This window comes from Rana temporaria, chromosome 9, assembly GCF_905171775.1.
Source record: "Rana temporaria chromosome 9, aRanTem1.1, whole genome shotgun sequence".
Lineage (NCBI taxonomy): Eukaryota > Metazoa > Chordata > Amphibia > Anura > Ranidae > Rana > Rana temporaria.
The window spans coordinates 15,389,904-15,412,798 of NC_053497.1; the positions used below are offsets into that span (position 1 = coordinate 15,389,904).

Here is a 22,895-nt window from a genome sequence, read left to right on the forward strand (position 1 = left end):
AAGCGCGTCCCCACGCCGAATGAAATGTGCATGCGTCGTTCCTAAATTTCCCGCCGTGCATTGCGCTAAATGACGTCATTTTTTTAACTTGGACGTGACTTACATCCATCCCTATTCACGGACGACTTACGCAAAAAAAAAATTCAAATTTCGACGCGGGAACGACAGCCATACTTTAACATGGCAGGTCTATCTATACGCCACAAAATAGCAGCTTTAACTATACGCTGGAAAAAGCCGACTACAGACGACGTAAGAGAATGCGACGACCGTGCGTACGTTCGTGGATCGTTGGAAAAAGCTCATTTGCATACCCGACGCGGAAAACAACGCAAACTCCAACCAGCGGACCCCGAAGTATTGCATCTGCGATCCGAAGGCGTACGAAGCCATACGCCTGTCGGATCTTACCCAGATGCCGTTGTATCTTGGTTTGAGGATTCAAACTAAAGATACGACGCGGGAAATTTGAAAGTACGCCGGCGTATCAGTAGATACGCCGGCGTACTTGCTCTGTGAATCTGCCCCTTGGTGTATTATTTTTCATTTTCTTCTTTTTCTCCCCTGTTTATGTATGCCTCAGCAAAACCAACCCATCTTGTCTGGATACTTGTTGTCCTATATGCAGGCGCCATCTAGTGCTCACTTTGTATATTGCTCTTTAACCGGTTCAGGACCGGCGCACGACAATGTACGTCGACAGAATGGCACGGCTGCGCAAATGGGCGTATAGGTACGTCCCCTTTCATTTGCAAGCCGCGTGGTCGCACGCGCGCCGCCGCCGGCACCCTGTAATTTTTTTTGTGTAATTCCATACAGTAGCTATCTTTTACATTGATTCTGTGTAACTCAGTGGCATCGGGAAGGGGGGCTGACGGGGGCTGGAGCCCTGAGTCTGCCACCAAAAAGCACCGGATCTCGACAGTCCTAAATTCATTATTAGCCCAAGAGCCGCTTCCACAGGCAACAGGGATCGATCTCCCGCTTATCCAGTGCGGCCGAGTGACGTACAAAACGTCCTGCCTTCAGACCTGGCTCCTATGATGGACGTCCCACTGGTCCAATGCTGAGGCCAGGGGACGTGTGAAAAAAAACACAATGGGCTAGATTCACATAGATTAGCGGATCTTTAGATCGGCGTAATCTATGTGATTTACGATCCGCCGGCGCAATTTTGCGAGGCTAGTGCAGTATTCACAAAGCACTTACCTCCAAACTTGCGCCGGCGGATCTTAACTCCCCCGGCGGAATTCAAATTCCGCGGCTAGGGGGAGTATACAATTTAAATCAGGCGCGTCCCCGCGCCGATTTAACTGCGCATGCGCCGCCGGCGAAATTTCCCAGTGCGCGTGCTCCAAATGATGTCGCTAGGACGTCATTGTTTTCGGCGTTAACGTAAATTACGGCCATCCGTATTCGCGACCGACTTATGCAAACGACGTAAAAATTCAAAACTCGGCGCGGGAACGACGCCCATACTTAACATTAGCTACCCCTCATATAGCAGGGGTAACTATCCGCCGGAAAAAGCCGAACGCAAACGACGTAAAAAAAAAAGCGACGGGCGGGCGTTCGTTTCTGAATCGGCGTATCTCCTCATTTGCATATTCGTCGCGAGTAAAACACAAAATGCCACCTAGCGGACAGCGGAAGATTGCAGCCCAAGATCCGACGGTGTAAGTCACACCTGTCGGATCTAAGGGAGATCTATGCGGAACTGATTCTTATGAATCAGTCGCATAGATCCGACCGTCGGATCTCAGAGATACGACGGCGTATCAGGAGAAATCTGGCGCAATATTTTTTGATTTCATAAATATCACAATTAAAAAAAAAAAAAAAATTCCTCAGTTTAGGCCGATACGTATTCTTCTACATATTTCTAGTAAAAAAAATCGCAATAAGCATATATTGATTGGTTTGCGCAAAAGTTATAGCGTCTACAAGATAGGGGCTAGATTTATTGAATTTTTTTACTAGTAATGGCGGTGGTCTGCGATTTTTATTGTGAGCGTGACATTGCAACGGACATATCGGACACTTTTGACAATTTTTTGGGATCATTCACATTTATACAGCGATTAGTGCTATAAAAGTGCACTGATTACTGTATAAATATGACTGACAGGGAAGGGGTTAACACTAGGGGGCGCTGAAGGGGTTAAATATGTTCCCTAGGGAGTGATTCTAACTGTAGGGGGAGGGGACTCACAAGGGGTGTTCCTCTGTACTGGGAACACACATCGGTCTCCTCCCCTCTGACAGGATGCGGATCTGTGTGTTTACACACACAGATCCACGGTCCAGCTGTAATCACAGGCAATCGCGGGTGCCCGGCCGCCGGCATGCCCGCACCCCCTAGACGGCTGGGAAGCACAGGACGTCATATGACGTCCACCCAGGATGGGAGATCCCATTTGTGGACATCATTTGACTATGGGCAGGTAGGGAAATGGTTAAAATACACATTATTGACATGACATGTTAAAAACAAGACAATGGGCCGGATTCAGCAACGAGATACGACGGCGTATCTCCTGATACGCCGTCGTATCTCTGAGTCCGGCCGGTCGTATCTATGCGCCTGATTCAGAGAATCAGTTACGCATAGATATCCCTAAGATCCGACTGGTGTAAGTGTCTTACACCGTCGTATCTTAGGCTGCATATTCTCGCTGGCCGCTAGGTGGCGCTTCCGTATATTTACGCGAGGAATGTGCAAATGAGCTATTTCCGCCGATTCAGAAACGAACGACCACCTGGTGCTTTTTTTTTACGTCGTTTGCGTTCGGCTTTTTCCGGCGTAAAGTTACCCCTGCTATATGAGGGGTATGTGCGGCGTATCCTATGTTAAGTATGGCCGTCGTTCCCACATCGAGTTTTGAAAATTTTACGTTGTTTGCGTAAGTCATTCGCGAATAGGGCTGGACGTAATTTACACTCACGTCGAAAGCAATGGCGTTTTGCGGCGGATTTTCGAGCATGCACACTGGAGTGTTTTCACGATGGCCAATGCGCCGTTCAAAAAAAACGTAAAATACGCGGGGTCAAGCCAAATTTAAATAAAACACGCCCCTAACATCCCCATTTGAATTAGGCGGGCTTACCCCGGCCCACATACGTTACGCCGCCGTAACTTAGGGCGCAAGTTCTTTCTGAATACGGAACTTGCGCCCAAAGTTACAGCCGCGTAATGTATCTAAGATACGTTATGCCGGCCGGATAGATACACCATTGTATCTGAATCCGGCCCATGGTGTTTAGTCTAAACGACGCTCACACCACCTAACACAACCAACTATTACCAGAGTGGAACAGATCGATCAATAATGATTCAAAAATTAGCTGATGTCAAATGGAAGGAGCAGCTGGTTGTGCCTGACCTCACAAATGCGCTTCTGGAAGAATGGCCAAACACTCCCATAGACACACTCCTAAACCTTGTGGACGGCCTTCCCAGAAGAGTTGAAGCTGTTATAGCTGCAAAGGGCGGGGCCAACTCAATATTGAACCCTACGGACTAAGACTGGGATGCCATTAATTCATGTGCGTGTAAAGGCAGGCGTCCCAATACTTTTGTCAATATAGGCCCAGATTCTCGTATCTGGGCGTAAAACTGCGGCAGCGTAACGTATGTCATTTACGTTACGCCGCCGCAAGTTTTGCAGGCAAGTGCTTTATTCACAAAGAACTTGCCTGTAAAGTTGCGGCGGCGTATCGTAAATCCCCCGGAGCAAGCCCGCCTAATTCAAATGATCTGGGTAGGGGGCTTGAATCATTTAAATTAGGCGCGTTCCCGCACCGAAAGTACTGCGCATGCGCCGTCCCTAAAATTTCCCGACGTGCATTGCGCTAAATGACGTCGCAAGGACGTCATTGGTTTCGACGTGAACGTAAATGGCGTCCAGCCCCATTCAAGGACGACTTACGCAAACAACGTAAATTTTCTAAATTTCGACGCGGGAACGACGGCCATACTTAACATTGGTTGCCCCTCATATAGCAGGGGCAACTTTACGCGTCGCAAATCTAACGCAAACGTCGTAAATTCACTGCGTCGACCGCGCGTAGGTTTGGGAATTCGCGTATTTTGCTAATTTGCATACTCGACCGGGAAAACGACGGAGGCGACACCTAGCGGCGGAAAAAAAAATTGCATTTAAGATCCGACAGCGTAAGAGCCTTACGCCTGTCGGATCTAATGGTTATCTATGCTTAACTGATTCTAAGAATCAGTCGCATAGATACGACGGCCCAGATTAGGACTTACGACGGCGCACATTGCGTTGCGCCGTCGTAAGCCCTTTGAGAATCTGGGCCATAGTGTATATAAAGTATATATACATACAGAGAGAGAGGGGGGAGTTTTTTTCTTTTTTGAGCACAGAAATGTTGATATATACTGTATATTTCTTTCTTTGTATGCCATAGCATACCATGCCTCAGATAAAACATATTACTTGCCTTTCACACCTGCGGCTCCAGCTTCTCCTTTTTGGCCGGGAGATCCAGGAAGACCAGGACATCCTCTGAGAATGGTCAGTTTATCTGAGTCTCCAACTCCTATGACCTTTACATCTGCAAGTAGAGGTTGGAACAGGACACGACATTAAGGGGGTTTCCTCAATTAGCAATAGAGTGAAAATCCACTTTTCAGGAGGGAAGAAACACCAGTGGAAGTGGAATAAATGTCCCTAACAGATATGTTATTCCTTGATCCTGCCAGAGGCTGCAAGTGGCCTCCTTGGAGCTTATTTACCTCTGAAGATCTGAAAGTCTCTGGCAGCTTTTGAGTTAGTCTATTGGAATAACTTATTTGCTGGAGCAGGGCCATCTTTAAGGTTGGCCAAAAGAGTCCCATTATTGCAGCTGCCTTATACTTGCCAACTATCCCAGTTTAAATTCCCTTGTCCCTTGAAGTTTTAGTCCCATGCTGTGTCCCGATATCTCAGTGTGAAGTTCTGTTACTAATGCTGCCCAGGTATGCCCTATTGCCGTGTACAGATGACTCACCTGCAGACCTTGTGTTTACATGTAAATAACTAGGGTTGTCCCGATACCGATACCAGTATCGGGACCGATACCGAGTATTTGCGGGAGTACTTGTACTCCCGCAAATACCCCCGATACCTAAATAGAATACTTGATAAACCCATTCACCCCCCCCCCCCCTGCCGCCGCCGCCGACCCCGTTGCATACCGCAACAACGCTGCCGCCGCATGGGTTAAACAGCGTGCGGGGAATATCACAGCTTTCATTTGAATAGCTGTAGTATTCCCGCTGCGCCGCGTATAGACACTCCCCCTTGCTCGGGATCTGTCCAATCCCGAGCAAGGGGGATTGTCTATACGCGGCGCAGCGGGAATACTATAGCTATTCAAATGAAAGCTGTTTAACCCATGCGGCGGCGGCATCATCAAGGTATGGGGGAACATGGCTGGATATAGGGGGACATGGCTGCATATAGGGGGGACATGGCTGGATTTATGGGGGACATGGCTGCATATAGGGGGACATGGCTGCATATAGGGGGGACATGGCTGGATTTATGGGGGACATGGCTACATATAGGGGGGACATGGCTGGATTTATGGGGGACATGGCTGCATATAGGGGGGACATGGCTGCATATAGGGGGGACATGGCTGCATATAGGGGGGACATGGCTGGATTTATGGGGGACATGGCTACATATAGGGGGGACATGGCTGCATATAGGGGGGACATGGCTGCATATAGGGGGGACATGGCTGCATATAGGGGGGACATGGCTGGATTTATGGGGGACATGGCTGCATATAGGGGGGACATGGCTGCATATAGGGGGGACATGGCTGGATTTATGGGGGACATGGCTACATATAGGGGGGACATGGCTGGATTTATGGGGGACATGGCTGCATATAGGGGGGACATGGCTGCATATAGGGGGGACATGGCTGGATTTATGGGGGACATGGCTGCATATAGGGGGGACATGGCTGGATTTATGGGGGACATGGCTACATATAGGGGGGACATGGCTGGATTTATGGGGGACATGGCTACATATAGGGGGGACATGGCTGCATATAGGGGGGACATGGCTGCATATAGGGGGGACATGGCTACATATAGGGGGGACATGGCTGGATTTATGGGGGACATGGCTGGATTTATGGGGGACATGGCTGCATATAGGGGGGACATGGCTGCATATAGGGGGAACATGGCTGCATATATGGGGGACATTGCTGCATATGTGGGGGGACATGGCTGCATATGTGGGGGGACATGGCTGCATATGTGGGGGGACATGGCTGCATTTGTGGGGGGACATGGCTGCATTTGGGGACACATTTAAAAAAAAGTATCGGTATTCGGTATCGGCGAGTACTTGAAAAAAAGTATCGGTACTCGTACTCGGTCCTAAAAAAGTGGTATCGGGACAACCCTATAAATAATCTGCATTGATATGTAAATAGCCATTGAGTGGAGGCATTGATATGTAAATAGAGGCAGCATTCATATGTATATCGTGCCCCTCTGAGGTCATATCTACCATCACTAAGCTGAATGCTGCCCACTGGGGAGGTAAAGGGGCATGCTGGAAAGTTTTGCCTACAACTGTGGACATTAAGCCTACCATCAGCATGTTCTGCAAAGGTAATCAAATAGGAGGTGGAACCCTTTTTCAAAATAACATGGTGCCAAAGCACCCTGAATTTAGTTGCATGTGAATACTCACGTGTCACCAGATGCTTGAGGGTGTAATTAACAATTATACCTCAGACAGGAGGCTCATATCTTATGCATTATCTTTCTTTAATAATGCCCATAGCAGAAATACAGTAAACATTTATTGTAACTTAAAAGAAAAAATTCAAAGAACTACCCTTCCCAGCAGTCCCTGGGCCAGCGTAGGCTGGTTGCCACCTCATCCCTTTAAAAAGGAACACATATTAATTACACAGGTTCTGTGGCTAATTAAGGTGGTAATTAGACTCATTTGGTGCCTTACCTGCATTAAATTAACCTCAGAACCTGTGTAATTCATATGTGTTCCTTTTTAAAGGGATGAGGTGGCAACTCTAAGCGTAGCCCCTCCCAGACCGTAATCTATATAAGGGACTGTCTGAGGTAACCTATTCCTCTTTCTTTCTGCTCATGGCAGAGCACACAAGATAAGTATTTCATGTACCTTTATTATTTACAGGATAGGTACTTCTTGTATCTTTATTATTTACAAGATAGGTGTTTCATGTACCTTTATTGTTTGATTGTATATATGGTCTCTGATACCGAGTGCCCCGGTGTCGGGTGATTTTGTTCAGTCTTGACTGATATGTTTGAGGTATTGTGGAACATGGGGAGTTTCCCTGGAATTCCTCCCTGATACCGAATGCCCCGGTGTCAGGTATTTTGTCGGAATTGATTGTTCTGTAGTTTTTGGAAGATGTGGAATACTGGGGGTTCTCCCTGCTATCCCCGTTTCTGCGCTTTATTTCTGTCTGCCTGACACCGGAGCGGTGTCAGTAGAGTGACCACGTGTCCCGGTCTACCCGGGATCGTCCCGTAATGTACATATTTGTCCCTGGTCCCGGACACCTTCATTGCGGGACAATACAGTGTCCCGCAATAGAAACTGACAGTCTGGGAACAGGGGAGGACCGAGCCGCCATAGTTCTGGCTCTGCTTCCACCTGATCACTGGTTGCTATAGCCGCTTGGCGTCTGGCAACCAGTGACGTCACTGCCCACGTTGAAAGCAGAGGAGGATTTCACTTCTACCTCCTCCTCTGCGCTAGTGCTGCTGGGGAGTCACTGCTGGGGAGTCACTGCTGGTTCTCTCACCTCCGCTCCAGTCACTGGCTTGCTGCTTCTGTGAGGTGTTTCTGTTCCCACATGCTGAGAGGCATCTCTCCCTCTCACTTCCTCCCCCCTCCTGCCCACCTCACACTAACACACGGACTGAAGCCCCCCTTCTCCTTGGCTCGGATGTCAGGAGGGAAGGAGGGGGAGGAGAATGGACACAGCACTCAGGAGGGAAGGAGGGGGAGGAGAATGGACACAGCACTCAGGAGGGGGAGGAGAATGGACACAGCACTCAGGAGGGAAGGAGGGGGAGGAGAATGGACACAGCACCCAGGAGGACGGGACATGCTGATCTGAGGTTAGTACACAAAATCTTAATGCTTGGCACTAGCAGGAGGAGACACAGAGACAGGGGGCAAGTTGTCAAAAAATAATACTTGCAGTGATTTTGGGAGATAAGAGCATGCTGTATGTGATAGGGGGGCACTTTAGGAGGGGAGAGAAATTGTTTTTTATTCACCCCCCCCCTTCCAGAACAATTTCTCTCCCCTCCCAAAGTGTGCCCCCCTAGCACATACAGCATGCTCTTATCCCCAAAATCACTGCCAGTATTCTTCTTTGACAACTTGCCCCTTCCCCATCTTCAAAGACAAGCTGTCTGCTATTGAGGGGGGAAACTTTGCTAGACATTCAGGGCAATTTCTCCAGGTGCCAATGCCCCCCTGTCAGGCAAGTTAGTGAAGCCAAGTGCCTGACCTTTTTTCAGCAATGGGCTCCAAGACTCAGGACTGGTTCACACCACAAATCACATAGGAACACGCTCTGCGTTCCTTTGCGATTCACGTGCCTTCCAGATTCTGTGCGATTTCAGCTCTTTCATTTGAATGGGCTGAAACCCATTGGTCTGCACCAAGAGCTGTGCATGCGCTACTTTACAAAACGCACAGCAACTGGATCGCATGGTACTGCTGATCATACAAACACTACATTTGCTACCTGCATTTGGGTAGTCATTAACCCCTTAGTACCAGCCACACACAAATATGCGGCTTCTCTGTGCCTGGGCCTTGGCACAGAGAGGCCACATATTTAAATGAATTGCGATCAGTAGCGCTGTGCCGAGAGCGCACTCCCTGAGCACCCCCTTTACAGTTACCGGCGTCTAAGTGAAAGCTTGCGATTGCTGCAATCGATCAGGAGTTTTTGAATCGTGTGTGCCAGGAGGTAAAAAGGTTAAGTTGACACCCACAACAGATCGCTATGGGACACAAAACGCAGGATTCCCTCACAGCATTCTGGTATAAACAGACCCTTAGTCCGGATACACAGGATTTCATTTGTATCTCAGAAAGGTCCCACCAAAATCTTGCACATGGGCCCGCTGATTTCATACGCCCCTGCCCCAAAAATCGGCAAAAAATATGTCAAAAATCATCTTTTTGTGGGGGGGGGGGGGGGTGTCCCTGAATGGCAGTTTGGAAATGTGGTCACCCTAGGTGTCAGGCAGATATGTTTGAGAGGCCACGTTTGTTTCCAATTCTTTGATTCTTTGCTCGGGTTTTTTTCCCTTTCTTTGACGCCGGAGCACTGCGGCGTCCGTGCGGGATCCGCGCTGTTTTTCATTCGCTCCCTCGGCGGGCGCCATGCCTGGGCAACTGTCCCCCCCCCCTCCCCACGCTCCCCTTCGCACGCTCAGGTGGGGGGCGGGGTCTCCGCCGCGGCCGCTCCTCTCCTCCTCTCCTCTCTTTCGGTGCCTCTCTCGGTATCGAGAGATGCCTCGGCCCCCCCCCCCCCCCCCAGGTCTCCGAGCGAGACGGGGGAGAACGGTTCTCATCGACCGTTCCGTCCCTCACAACCTCGGGCCAATAAGGACTCCAGAGGCCGTAGTCTCGCGAGACTTCGCCTCTGGAGTTAGAATCTCGTCAGGCTCCCCTCACACCGCAGGATGTCCTTCCCAGCGGTGTCGTAGCCAGGAACCTGCTGCTGTTTCACCATGCTTTCAACCACTAGATGGCAGTACATCTTTTCAGATATATATATATATATAAATATATATTTTTCATTCCAATGAATCAATATCTAATAAATAAATTAATTAATTAATTAAATTAAATAATTTAAATAACCGAATCTACAATATATAATTCAATATATACTCAAATTATATTTCTGGGGAATTTATTCCCTAGAACATATACCTTATTTATCCAAATAAATAAATAAATCAATAAATTAAATAAAGAAATTATAGCATGTTTATCTCCGGGGAATTTATTCCCTACAACATACTCCTAATAAATAATGTATTAAATAACTATCTAAGGATTGAATGAATAAATACATTTATTATTAATGATATTATTATTAATATATATTATTACTTATAATATATAAATAAATCCATTATTCAATTTTACAAATAATAAATTATAGATGGATTATACAAATTATATATTCATATATAAATAAATTATACAAATATGTATAAAAAAAATTGTATTGAATTGTACAAAGATTCTACAATTTAATGAATATCATGGCATTGTTCATGCCGGTACTCCGGATAGGGTGGACACAGTCCTAGGAGGCCAAATCTCAACAGTGTTACACAGTTGCCAAAACTGATCGGTAGACCAATCTTTACGACCATGGCGTCGGTTACCCCCGCCTGCACACCATATGCCCGGACCATCCGGCAACGGTCTACCGCCCCTGAGAAGGGCTGGGCGTTCCAAAACGCTGCCACGTTTCTGTGGCCCTTGACTCCCCGACAGGGGAAGTAAATAATATGTCCCAGGCAGTACCCTACCCGGACTGCCGACCCACTGCCCTCCCAGACTCCGACCGACCCCCGAGCCTCGGGGAGATGCACATGCAGAGGCAGCGATCCGTTAGACGGACTAAGCCAGACCCATTCGTGGACTCTTCCAGAGTTGTCCGCGGAGTCTGAGGCGGCTAACACCTTGAGTCTGAGGTTGTAGATGATGAGAATGATGATGAGTGTTAGGGCAGTGGGCACATGGCGCTCTATGACGACGCCAACCCTGTTCCCAGGGTGACACTCTATGGATTCTCGTAGAGAGCCATTATAGATCCGGGGGCGATATGCCATCCACACTCCGATGACTGGGCACCTCCGCCCGAGGTGATCCAATATATCACATAATGGACCCGGAGATCGGTCGAAAAACTCACCGAATCATTTTCAGGGCGTAACCCCCTTCCTTTACCATTTATGGCTGTGCACACTCCCGAGGTGAACCCCATACCCTGGGGGTATCCCACCATACACGGGAAATCCCCCAAGCTGGGAATAGAGAGGTCCTTCGGATCATACAGACCAGGGCCTTGGATCTTTGGGACCTATCACCATCATCCCACACCTTAGTGAGCAGGCCACGCCGTTGAACAGCCGACTGACCTGTCCCAAATCGGGGCTGGGCCCAACGGGCGGTCGCCTCCTGGGATGCGTGGACACTACGGGTCCGACTGGACACCGCCGCTCGAATCTTAACGTGGCTTGTTCCCCAGCTGTCTCACCTAGCCGAATCAGACCCCGGTCCGACCACCGAGGGCAGGCTAGTCAGGATCACGCTGATTAAGATATTCCAAGACGGTAGGGCTCTATTCCATCCCGGATGAGCCCAAACGTCATCAAAGTCTAACACGGTACAGTGCCGGTCTATCAGGATTATAGGACCGGAGATGGACCTAGTCCCTCTTTCCTCGGTCTTCAGACCTGAACACCGCCCTAATAGACAACAAATTGCAGGGCCTCTGGTTCACCCAAACGATAGTGGAGACGGACCCGCTCTCCCCGGGTTTCCCCAACAACGTCTTCCTGGTCAGGAAAGGAGGGCGGTTATCGCCCGGTAGTAACTTGAGAAATCTCTCGTAATTACTGTATACAGTGACGACATTCTGCGACACAAAGGGTGAGGTTGATTATCTACTTGGACGACCTACTCTTAATGGCTCGTACCCCTCGCCTGGCGAACGAACACGCCTCCGGGACAGTTCCCCATAGATCACGGGGAATCTATCCTCTCCCCATCTCAGGAGGTAGAGTTTTAGGGTTCTTGGTGGACACCAACCTAGTGATCCTTCGGCTACCCATGACCACTTGGCCGCCATCTGCACGAGGTCAGTATCGTGCTGGGCTAACGACGGGTATCCTTACGCGGACTGACTCGCCTGGTCGGCCTGTTTTCCGGCGTTAATCCAGGCCATTTGTCCAGCTTCTTTTCACTATCGAGACCTTCAGAGTCTCAGTCCCTACGTCTTTGCCAGGGGCTTCACTGTGCAGACGTCGTCACTCTGGACACGGAAGCCATAATTGAACTACGGTGGTGGCTACGTCAGGTCGACAGACGGCACGGCAGGTCCACCTGCAACTCCACGACGGATTCATCTTGGAATAGGTTGCCAACCACCTCGGTTGGGGTACTCGATGCGGTCCCTCGTCCACAGGAGGGGCGTGGCCCTCAGCGGAGTCTCTGCTGCACGTTCACACGTGGAAATCCTGACGACCGTCTTGCCATCAGGACTCTAATGCCACACACGTCCACCTACGGTGTGTTCTTGCGTATGGACACCGTATCCGCGGTCCAGTACGACCTTCGCTTGGGGGGTCCTTGACCCCAAATCCTAACGGATCTAGCAAGATCTCTGACATTTCTGCCTGGAACGCGACATCGTTCCAGCTGCAAAATGTACCCCAGGCACTTCCGCTATGGTGTTAGATTGGAATTCTCGTTACCCGCCCAATTCCATCGACTGACGACTGCACCGGTCAGTGTTCCTGGCCCTTGCTCCCTTATGGGATCCTTTCTCTCCCCAGTCTGTACGGGGATCTGCACCCTCTATTCACGACGCACGTCCTACTTCTCTTCGCATGGTTGGGTTTTCGGGGTGTCGGTCACGGACAGCGACCTTTTCTTTTATAATGGGGGTTCCACTTGCCTTGATCTAGGCCTTGGGACTAGATATACATTTCGATCATGCGGAGGACTCTGGGTTAGTTGGTGATCAACGACAAGTTAACCTCATGAAGGCGTTCGTCTGAGATGACCAACTACCTGGTGGACTCGTTTGAGTCCGGGAGGTCCTATAGCTCCCCTGCGCCTTCCGCGCTGCGAACTCGGACTACTGCTCCCTTGTAGACTTACTACCGGTGGGATAACACCCATGGTGTACCGACTTAGTAAGCGTTAAGTTTCAACGCCCATCACACCCAGGGTATCAACGCTCTTGGGAGGTGATCAGTGGTCCTGACCACGCGCCAGGACTGGGGGGACAATCTCACTCTGTCGGAGGTTATTGTCGTTTGAGCTACTGCCCCCTCGTGTCTGATTCCGTCAGACGCATATCGGGTGTCACGACGTTGGCCATTCCAGGAGTCGGATCCCGCCTCGGAGAGTCAGGGTTTTTCCGTCGCGCGTAGGACAGCGGCGGGACTTCATCGGTTTTTTCTACCCGTTCTTCCCCGCACATCGTACCCCGTTGTCTACGGATTTCTTAGTCCTTCACGGTTCCACTGCGATCTTCGCATCTCTTCCTACTCCTCATTCCTACGCTAAACCTCAGTTTCCGGTTTCCTCAGCTACGCTAGCCAGAGGGGTACGATCAATCATGGAAATGGCAGGGTCTTACGTAACCCCGTTGGGCGCCCACCCCTCCAGTGGAGCGGTGGCTCCTAGGTCATCACCCCGGGCGGCTCCCTATAGGATTTACGGCTAGCGGCGGACTGGTAACCACGATTGCTTTCCGCCAATTCTGCTTGGATCGGAGGAACACATATCTATATCAATTTTGTAGTTGTTTCATTTGTTGTCATCTATATATGCATTGTTATAGCTTTGAACTTGCATAAGATATGAGCCTCCTGTCTGAGGTATAATTCGAGATTTTCCTAGCTTGTGACGGAAAATATTGATTATATGAAGACAGGAGGCGAGTATCTTCCCTCCCGACCCAACCCTGTCACGAGGTTGTCTCTCTCTCGTTCTAGACTGTTGAACCACACACCCTGCAAGTCGGAGGCTGGTACGCCCCGGGAGTTCGTTTTCACTAACCCCGTCGGGATTGCTGTTCCGTTTCGATCCATGGGTTTAGTTCACCGCAGATGGAGGCTCCTACTACGTTCCAGATCCGGAGTCGGGATGCCGTTGACTGAATCCGTTGGTCCATGTTCCTGAAGACGACTGACCGGTCGGCTCCGAATGGTTTTGGTTTTCCTATAGTCCCCGTTGGGATGAAGTTGGTCCGGATGAAGTTGGTCCGTGTTGGCCTTGTCCTTTCGTTTCCTCCAGATTCAGATGTTGTGTTCCGGTCGGAAGGTTCCCGGCAGCCGCGGAGATGTCTAATTGGACTTTCGGTTCCTGTTTACACTAATTCGCATGAAGAAAGAGGAATAGGTTACCTCAGACAGTCCCTTATATAGATTACGGTCTGGGAGGGGCTACGCTGGCCCAGGGACTGCTGGGAAGGGTAGTTCTTTGAATTTTTTCTTTTAAGTTACAATAAATGTTTACTGTATTTCTGCTATGGGCATTATTAAAGAAAGATAATGCATAAGATACTCGCCTCCTGTCTTCATATAATCAATATTTTCCGTCACAAGCTAGGAAAATCTCGAATTAATGACACTGCTGTGTATCTGCTAAAGGGCATTGGTGGTCAGTGTAAATCCCTCCTTACATTGTGAATTATTCGAATCCTTTCTTACATTGGTGGTCAATGTAGAAGTCCCCTTTAAATTGGTGGTGAGTGTAAATCTCCCCTTACATTGGTGGCCAGTGTAGAAATCCCCCTTTATTGGTTGTTGATGTAAAATCCCCCAATACATTGGTTGTTAGTATAAATTCTTCATTACATTGGTGTTCAGTGTACATTCCCCTTTACATTGGTGGTAAATGCAGAATTGCCCTTACACTGGTGGTCAGTGTAAATCCCCCTTTACATCGGTGGTCGGTTTAAAAGTGTCACCTTACATTGGTGGTCAGTACAAATCTCCTCGCCAATGGTTATCAGAGTAAATTCCCCCTTAAATGGGGGCCATTGTTTATTCCCCCCTTACACTGGTGGTTGGTGTAAATACTCCCATTTAATTGGTGTCAGTGTAGAAATCCCTCTTTATATTGGTGGGTGGCGTAAAATGACCTGTTACATGGTGGTCAATGTAAATCCTCCCTCACATTGGTGGACATTGTAAATTCCCCATTACATTGGTTGTCAGTCTAGAACCCCTCTCTATATACTTGCCAAAGATTTCCAGCTTTGCTCTACGTGATTCAGAATTTGCCACAGTGTACTGCCTCCTAACGAATCCCATCCCCCACCACTGCCACTGATACCAGGAGTCCTAGGATCCCTAAGGAGTTTTCTGTCTCTTGATGGGTCCCCTCACCTCCCCAGCCCATGGTGTGCAGGCAGTGAGGAGATGATGTGTTGTAACCAGGGCTTTTTTTCAGCGGGAACGCAGGGGAACGCAGTTCCGGCACCTCCCGTTCTGAATGTATGTAATGGCAAGAGGTGCCGGTGGAGGGTCAATTGATGATGGCTGATATTGCTATTGTTGCTGGAGAGGATCTATTTTTGCGAAAGAAGAGGGCCTGGGGAGTTCTTCTGTTGCTCGTGGGGGATCTATGGTTGCTAGGATGGGTCTTATGTTGCAGTTGTTGCTGGGAGGGTTGTACTGTTGAGAGAGGGGTCTCTGTTGCTGGCTGCTGGCGGATCTATTCATGTTGGCTACTGGGGAATATATTGTTGCTAGAAAGCATCTGATTTTGCAGGGGGGGTCTGTAGTTGATGGGGATGTCTACTGTTGCTGATGGGGGATCTATTGTTGCTAGGGGTGGGTCTTATGCTGCAAGGAGGTCAATCTTTGCTGGGAGGATCTACTGTTAAAGGAGGGGTCTAATGTTGCTGGCTGCTGGAGGAACTTTTGATGCAGGCTGTTGGGAGTCCATTGTTGCTGTAGTGGATCTATTGTGCGCTGGGGTGTCCATTGTTGCTTGATCTATTTTATGCCTTTCTTTTTATCATTAACAAATTTCGTACAACATACTTGACACCACAAAATGATACTTGGTTCTGTATTCTCTAAAAGGGGCAGCACTGGGAGGTAGGTAGGGGGTGGAACCAAGGGATGTTGCTCAGAGGCGGGTAGGGGGTGGAGTCAAGGTGCAACTCAGACAGATGGAGTTCCTGCACCTATTCTCTGAGAAAAAAAAATCCCTGGTTGTAACCTTTAGCAACCAATCAGTAAGCAGTAATGATGTTCAGTAACCTCTAGAAACCAATTAGTGAGTGGTATGGATGTCTAGTAACCTCTTGCAACCAATCAGTGAGCAATATAAAAATAAAAATAGTCTCTCCAAATGTGCAAAGTGTGCAAAAAAAAAAAAAAGATGCATAAAGTGTCCAAGTGCAAAGAAAATTCAGGGTAATGGAATCAAACTTGTAGACCCCTTTCACAATCCCCATATAGGGGTTTATTTACGAAAGGCAAATCCACTTTGCACTACAAGTGCACTTGAAATTTGCACGGAAAGTGCACTTCGAAGTGCAATCGCTGTAGAACTGATGCCGCGTACACACGACCTGGTTTTCATGACGAGAAAAATGCCATTATTTAAATTGGTCGTGTGTGGGCTCCAGAGCATTTTTCGCGACGTGAAAAATGGGCATTAAAAATTTAGGGCCAGATCCACAGCCAGCCGCCGTAACTTAAATATTGCCATTTAAGTTACACGGCCGGAAAATTTCTACCTAAGTGCCCGATCCACAAAGCACTTACCTAGAAATTTTCGGCTGTGTAACTTAAATCCGGCCGGCGCAAGGCGTTCCTATTCAAATGGGGCGAGTCCCATTTAAATTAGGCGCGCTCCCGCGCCGGCCGTACTGCGCATGCTCACGACGTCATTTTCCCGACGTGCATTGCGCGGTTTTACGTTACGCCAAGTTTTGTGAATCGCGCCGGGTAAAAAAAGATACGGCGGGAAAAAATAAATAAAAAATAAATAAATAACAGCGTCGCGGGAAAGAAGGGTCTACTTAGACAAGGTGTACTAACTTTACACTTTGTAAACTAATACTTACGGAGAAAAAACAAAGCGTAAAAGCTTAGTGGATCTCCGTAAGTGCTAATTTGCATACCCGACGCGGCATTTCGACTCGAAATGCCCCCAGCGGCGGATGCGGTACTGCATCCTAAGATCCGGCAGTGTAAGTCCCTTACACATGTCGGATCTTCTGCCTATCTATGAGAAACTGATTCTGTGGATCAGTTCCATAGATAGAAACAGGGATACGCCGGCGTATCCCTTTTGAGGATCTGGCCCTTAGAACCTGCTCTATTTTTTCTCATCGTTTTTCACGTTGTGAAAAACGGTCGTGTGTAGGCTTTAACGACGGGGGAAAAAAACGTGCATTCTCAGAAGCAAGTTATGTGAAGGCAAATTTGGATAATTGTCCCAAATGGTGGCGCCATTCGTCGTACGGGTTGTACGTCACCGCGCTTTGCTCGAACATTGACAAGAATTACGTCGAGACATGACATTAAAAACAGTCGTGTGTACGCGGCATAATCCTTCCCCACTCCATCCAAAATATAAAAAGGTTTGCCAGAGTTTTCTTAATCTTTTTTAGTCGGGTCTCCCTTTAAAAGTATGCAAGATCTCAAGACACCCCATTCTAAAATGTTAAAAACATAACTTATCAATGGGAAACCTGAGAATGGAACAATGCACACACGCACCTTGATGAAATTAACTTTTGTATCAGAAGCCCCCCTGCACATCTAAGGTCCCCCCATAACATCAAAGGTCCCCCATAACATCAGAAGTCTCCTTCACACATAGGTGTGCGCACAGGGTGTGCCAGGGCACAGCCTAATCATCCTGTGTGGCACAGATTGCACCAAAATATACGGCGTTAAATGTGCACTAATGCACAGAAAAATACAGCATTAAATGGCACATAACACACTGAAATATACAACGTTAAACATGCAGTAATGCAGGGATCGACAAATCCCGGGCGCCAGGTCGCCATGGCGACTAGAAATAGGGTCCTGGCGACTTGGCTTGGAAGGGGGGCAAAAAAAAAAAAAAATTTTTTTTTTTTTTTTGTGAGCTGGGGCCACCTGGTGGTGAGCCGTTGGTATTACAAGTTAAGCATTACAAGTTAAACAGCAATTCTAATGTCATTTTACACTATTTTCACTGCCATCTTCTTCCCTCTAATTAGAACCCCCAAACATTATATATATTTTTTATCCTAACACCCTAGAGAATAAAATGGCGATCGTTGCAATACTTTCTGTCACGCCGTATTTGCGCAGCGGTCTTACAAGCGCACTTTTGTGAAAAAATTACTTTTTTAAATTAAAAAAAAAGAGAACAGTAAAGTTATCCCAATTTTTTTTTTTATATTATGAAAGATAATGTTACGCCGAGTAAATTCATACCCAACATGTCACGCTTCAAAATTGCGTCCGCTCGTGGAATGCCGACAAACTTTTACCCTTTAAAATCTTCATAGGTGACGTTTAAAAAAAATCTACAGGTTGCATGTTTTGAGTTACAGAGGAGGTCTAGGGCTAGAATTATTGCTCTCGCTCTACCAATCGCGGCGATACCTCACATGTGTGGTTTGAACACCGTTTACATATGCGGGCGCTGCTCACGTATGTGTTCGCTTCTGCGCGCAAGCTCGTCGGGACGGGGCGCGTTTTCTGGCTCCTAACTTTTTTAGCTGGCTCCTAGATTCCAAGCAAATTTGTCAACCCCTGCAGTAATGCACAGAAATATACAGCATTAAACATGCAGTAACGCACAGAAATATACTGCATTAAACGTGCAGCACAGAAATAGACCCCTGATATTTCACCACTACAGCAACAATGGACTCCCAACAGCCTGCATCAAAAGTTCCTAATGTGGCTCCCAAAATAATAAAATATAATAAAAATAAAAACTTTTGACACTGTCCACTGCTCTGCTGACACCATCAGTATACTGTATATGCACATGCAGACACATGCAAATATGTTTGAGCTTTGGGGTGCACACCCTAATGCAATAGGCTGCGCACACCTATGCCTTCACATCAGATGCCCCCATCGCATTGAAGGTTCCCCTATATGTCAGAGTTGTCCCCCCCCCCCTCACGTTAATGTCTACCTATACATCAGAGGTTCCCATTCATCCCAGTCAGAATCCCCCTTATACACAAGAGCCCCATAACATCAGAGTTTTCACATCACCACAGAGTCCTCTCTAATGCAGGGTAAACTGGGTATTGGGCTTGTGGCACCCTGGGGAGAACCCAAATTGCACCCCAGGGTGCCACTCTGGTTGAGAAGTACTGCCATAGAGATACATTTTAATTTAATGGCAAGTGACTTCTTTTTTTATATGTGATTTATTCATTTTAATGGTGTAATAAGACATGTATTTATAGTTAGTGCTGAAAATGTGTGTGCTGAGATTTCTGATGTAGGGGCTCCTATACCCAGGGCCTTTTTTTCAGCAGGAACGCGGGGGGACGCAGTTCCGGCACCTCTAGCACTGAATGCATGTGATGTCAAGAGGTGCTGGGTTGTGCTACAGTGTCTATTGCTGATCTCGGTTGCTGCAAGGGATCTATATTTTGCAGGGGGAGGGTCTATTGATGCTGGGGAGGCATATTTTTGCTGACAGGGCATCTATTGTTGCTGGGATGGGTCTTATGTTGCTGGGTCAGCTGTTGCCTGGAGGGATCTACAGTTGAGGGAGAATTATATTGTAGCTGGCTGCTGGATGGTCTATCGATATTGTCTTTGGGGAGATCTTTTGTCGCTGGGGGGGGGGGGTCTATTGTTGATGGGAGATCTATTGTTGCTGGGGGTCTATTGTTGGCTGCAGGGGATTTATTTTACTGCTTTTCTTGTTATCATTAACAAATTAAAGATGCAGTACTGGGCAGTGGCGGCTGGTGCTCAAAATTTTTGGGGGGGCGCAAAGGAAAAAAAAAAATTGCAGTCTCACTGTGCCCAAACGCAGCCACTGTTACATGCCATCAAATGCAGCCACTGTGCCATCAATTCGCACCACTGTGCCATCAATTCGCACCACTGTGCCATGCCATTAAACGCAGTCACTGTGCCATCCATTGTCACCACTGTGCCATGCCATTAAACGCAGCCACTGTGCCATACATTGTCACCACTGTGCCATGCCATTAAACGCAGTCACTGTGCCATCCATTGTCACCACTGTGCCATGCCATTAAACACAGCCACTGTGCCATCCATTGTCACCACTGTGCCATGCCATTAAACGCAGCCCCTGTGCCATACATTGTCACCACTGTGCCATGCCATTAAACGCAGCCACTGTGCCATACATTGTCACCACTGTGCCATGCCATTAAACGCAGCCCCTGTGCCATACATTGTCACCACTGTGCCATGCCATTAAACGCAACCCCTGTGCCATCCATTGTCACCACTGTGCCATCCATTGTCACCACTGTGCCATGCCATTAAACACAGCCACTGTACCATCCATTGTCACCACTGTGCCATGCCATTAAACGCGGCCACTGTGCCCTTTAATGGTCGCCGCTGTGCCCTGTAAATTGCGTTCTCCCCCCCCCCGCCCGGCACTTACCTTTACTGGAGTCAGGCATCCACGTCCCACGATGTCTTCTCCCGCCCTCGATGACTGACAGGCGTCTCAGCCAATCAGGTTACAGGTAGCCAGAACCGGCCAACGTGATTTGGGGAGATCTTTTGTCGCTGGGGGGGGGGTCTATTGTTGATGGGAGATCTATTGTTGCTGGGGGTCTATTGTTGTTGGCTGCAGGGGATTTATTTTACTGCTTTTCTTGTTATCATTAACAAATTAAAGATGCAGTACTGGGCAGTGGCGGCTGGTGCTCAAAATTTTTGGGGGGGCGCAAAGGAAAAAAAAAAATTGCAGTCTCACTGTGCCCAAACGCAGCCACTGTTACATGCCATCAAATGCAGCCACTGTGCCATCAATTCGCACCACTGTGCCATCAATTCGCACCACTGTGCCATGCCATTAAACGCAGTCACTGTGCCATCCATTGTCACCACTGTGCCATGCCATTAAACGCAGCCACTGTGCCATACATTGTCACCACTGTGCCATGCCATTAAACGCAGTCACTGTGCCATCCATTGTCACCACTGTGCCATGCCATTAAACACAGCCACTGTGCCATCCATTGTCACCACTGTGCCATGCCATTAAACGCAGCCCCTGTGCCATACATTGTCACCACTGTGCCATGCCATTAAACGCAGCCACTGTGCCATACATTGTCACCACTGTGCCATGCCATTAAACGCAGCCCCTGTGCCATACATTGTCACCACTGTGCCATGCCATTAAACGCAACCCCTGTGCCATCCATTGTCACCACTGTGCCATCCATTGTCACCACTGTGCCATGCCATTAAACACAGCCACTGTACCATCCATTGTCACCACTGTGCCATGCCATTAAACGCGGCCACTGTGCCCTTTAATGGTCGCCGCTGTGCCCTGTAAATTGCGTTCTCCCCCCCCCCCGCCCGGCACTTACCTTTACTGGAGTCAGGCATCCACGTCCCACGATGTCTTCTCCCGCCCTCGATGACTGACAGGCGTCTCAGCCAATCAGGTTACAGGTAGCCAGAACCGGCCAACGTGATTGGCTGAGACGCCTGTCATCTTATTCAAGGGGCGTACAGTCTGTGCGCTCCGAGAATAAGCTTCCGGGACCCGAGGGCTGTACTGGGAAAGCCTATCAGAGCCGTTGGCTTTGATAGACATTTCCCTACAGCCAACCAGCTGGCGTTATTCAGATGGCCGGACATTGAGCGCCGACCATCTGAATAACAGCGGCAGCGGCGAAAATAACATAGATTCGTGCAATGCATGAATCTATGTTATTTCACTCAGTGGCGGTGAGAGCCAGAGGGGGCGGCGCTCCAGCGCCCTCTATGGACGAACCGCCACTGGTACTGGGAGGTGGGTAGGGGGTGAGACCAAGGAACGGTGCTCAGAGTTAGGTAGTGGTAAAGACGGGGTAACTCCAAAAGGGAGAGTTCCTGCACCTATTCTCTGAGAAAAAAAAGCCCTGCCTATACCAAACCCGACCAAAGCCAATCCAAAATGTAATGTACGGAGTGTGACAGCCTGGCACTTAGCATGATGTCTCCCAGTACGGTCATCACGTTTTAAGCAATACCTTATAATCAGTATGTAGCTAGTTATAAGTAGAGGCATTATAAAGATGAGGACATCACCCCAACATTGTATATAGAGGACTTACCTGGACAGGTATCACCAGCACTACAGACAAAGGCCACTGCCCAAAGCACTATGAGCGATGGTACCCACATGATCACCGAAATTCCTTCTTCCTCCCCGGACTCCGACCTGCTCTGAGAACAAACTGAGCAACTACAGGGAACTTAACTCCATTGCAACTCCTCCTATTCACATTCCTCCACCCCTTGTAACACAGAGGTGGTGAAAAGGTGAGGAAACAGCAGCAAACAAAAGTAAATCCGCGCTATCCTAACAGTAAGCAGCTACAAACAATCCAGTGAGCAAAGGAAACAAAAACAAACAAAATGCAGCGCTGGGTGATGTGAAAACACTAAATAAATGGAAAAGACACTGGCCCAGATTCTCAAAGGACTTACGACGGCGTATCGCCACGTACGCCGTCGTAAGTCCGAATGAGAGCCGTCGTATCTCTGCGGCTGATTCTTAGAATCAGTTACGCATAAATTTGGCTAAGATATGAGCGCCGTAAGTCTCCTACGCCGTCGTATCTTAGTTGCATATTTACGCTGGCCGCTAGGTGGCGCTTCCGTAGATTTTCGCGTCAAATATGCAAATTAGCTAGATACGCAGATTCACGAACGTACGTGCGCCCGGCATAGCAAGATACATCGTTTACGTAAGACATACGCCGGCGTAAAGTTACCCCTCATAAAGCAGGGGTAAGTCATGTTAGGTATGGACGTCGGAAACGTACGAACAGCGTCGTATTTTACGTCGTTTGCGTAAGTCGTCCGTGAATGGGGCTGGACG

General features: G+C 48.4%; 1 protein-coding gene across 1 annotated transcript in view; it reads right to left on the reverse strand.

Annotated features, from left to right (window-relative positions):
* The window catches only part of LOC120913126 (ficolin-1-like), a 55,861-nt gene extending 33,514 nt beyond the window's left edge, over positions 1-22,347 (reverse strand). The window contains exons 1-2 of the mRNA XM_040322845.1: positions 22,126-22,347; positions 4,465-4,578 (exon numbers count right to left, since the gene is read on the reverse strand). Coding sequence (XP_040178779.1) covers positions 4,465-4,578; positions 22,126-22,195 — 184 coding nt within the window. The 5' untranslated portion in view covers positions 22,196-22,347. The remainder of the gene's footprint in view (positions 1-4,464; positions 4,579-22,125) is intronic.
* Positions 22,348-22,895: the final 548 nt, after the last annotated feature.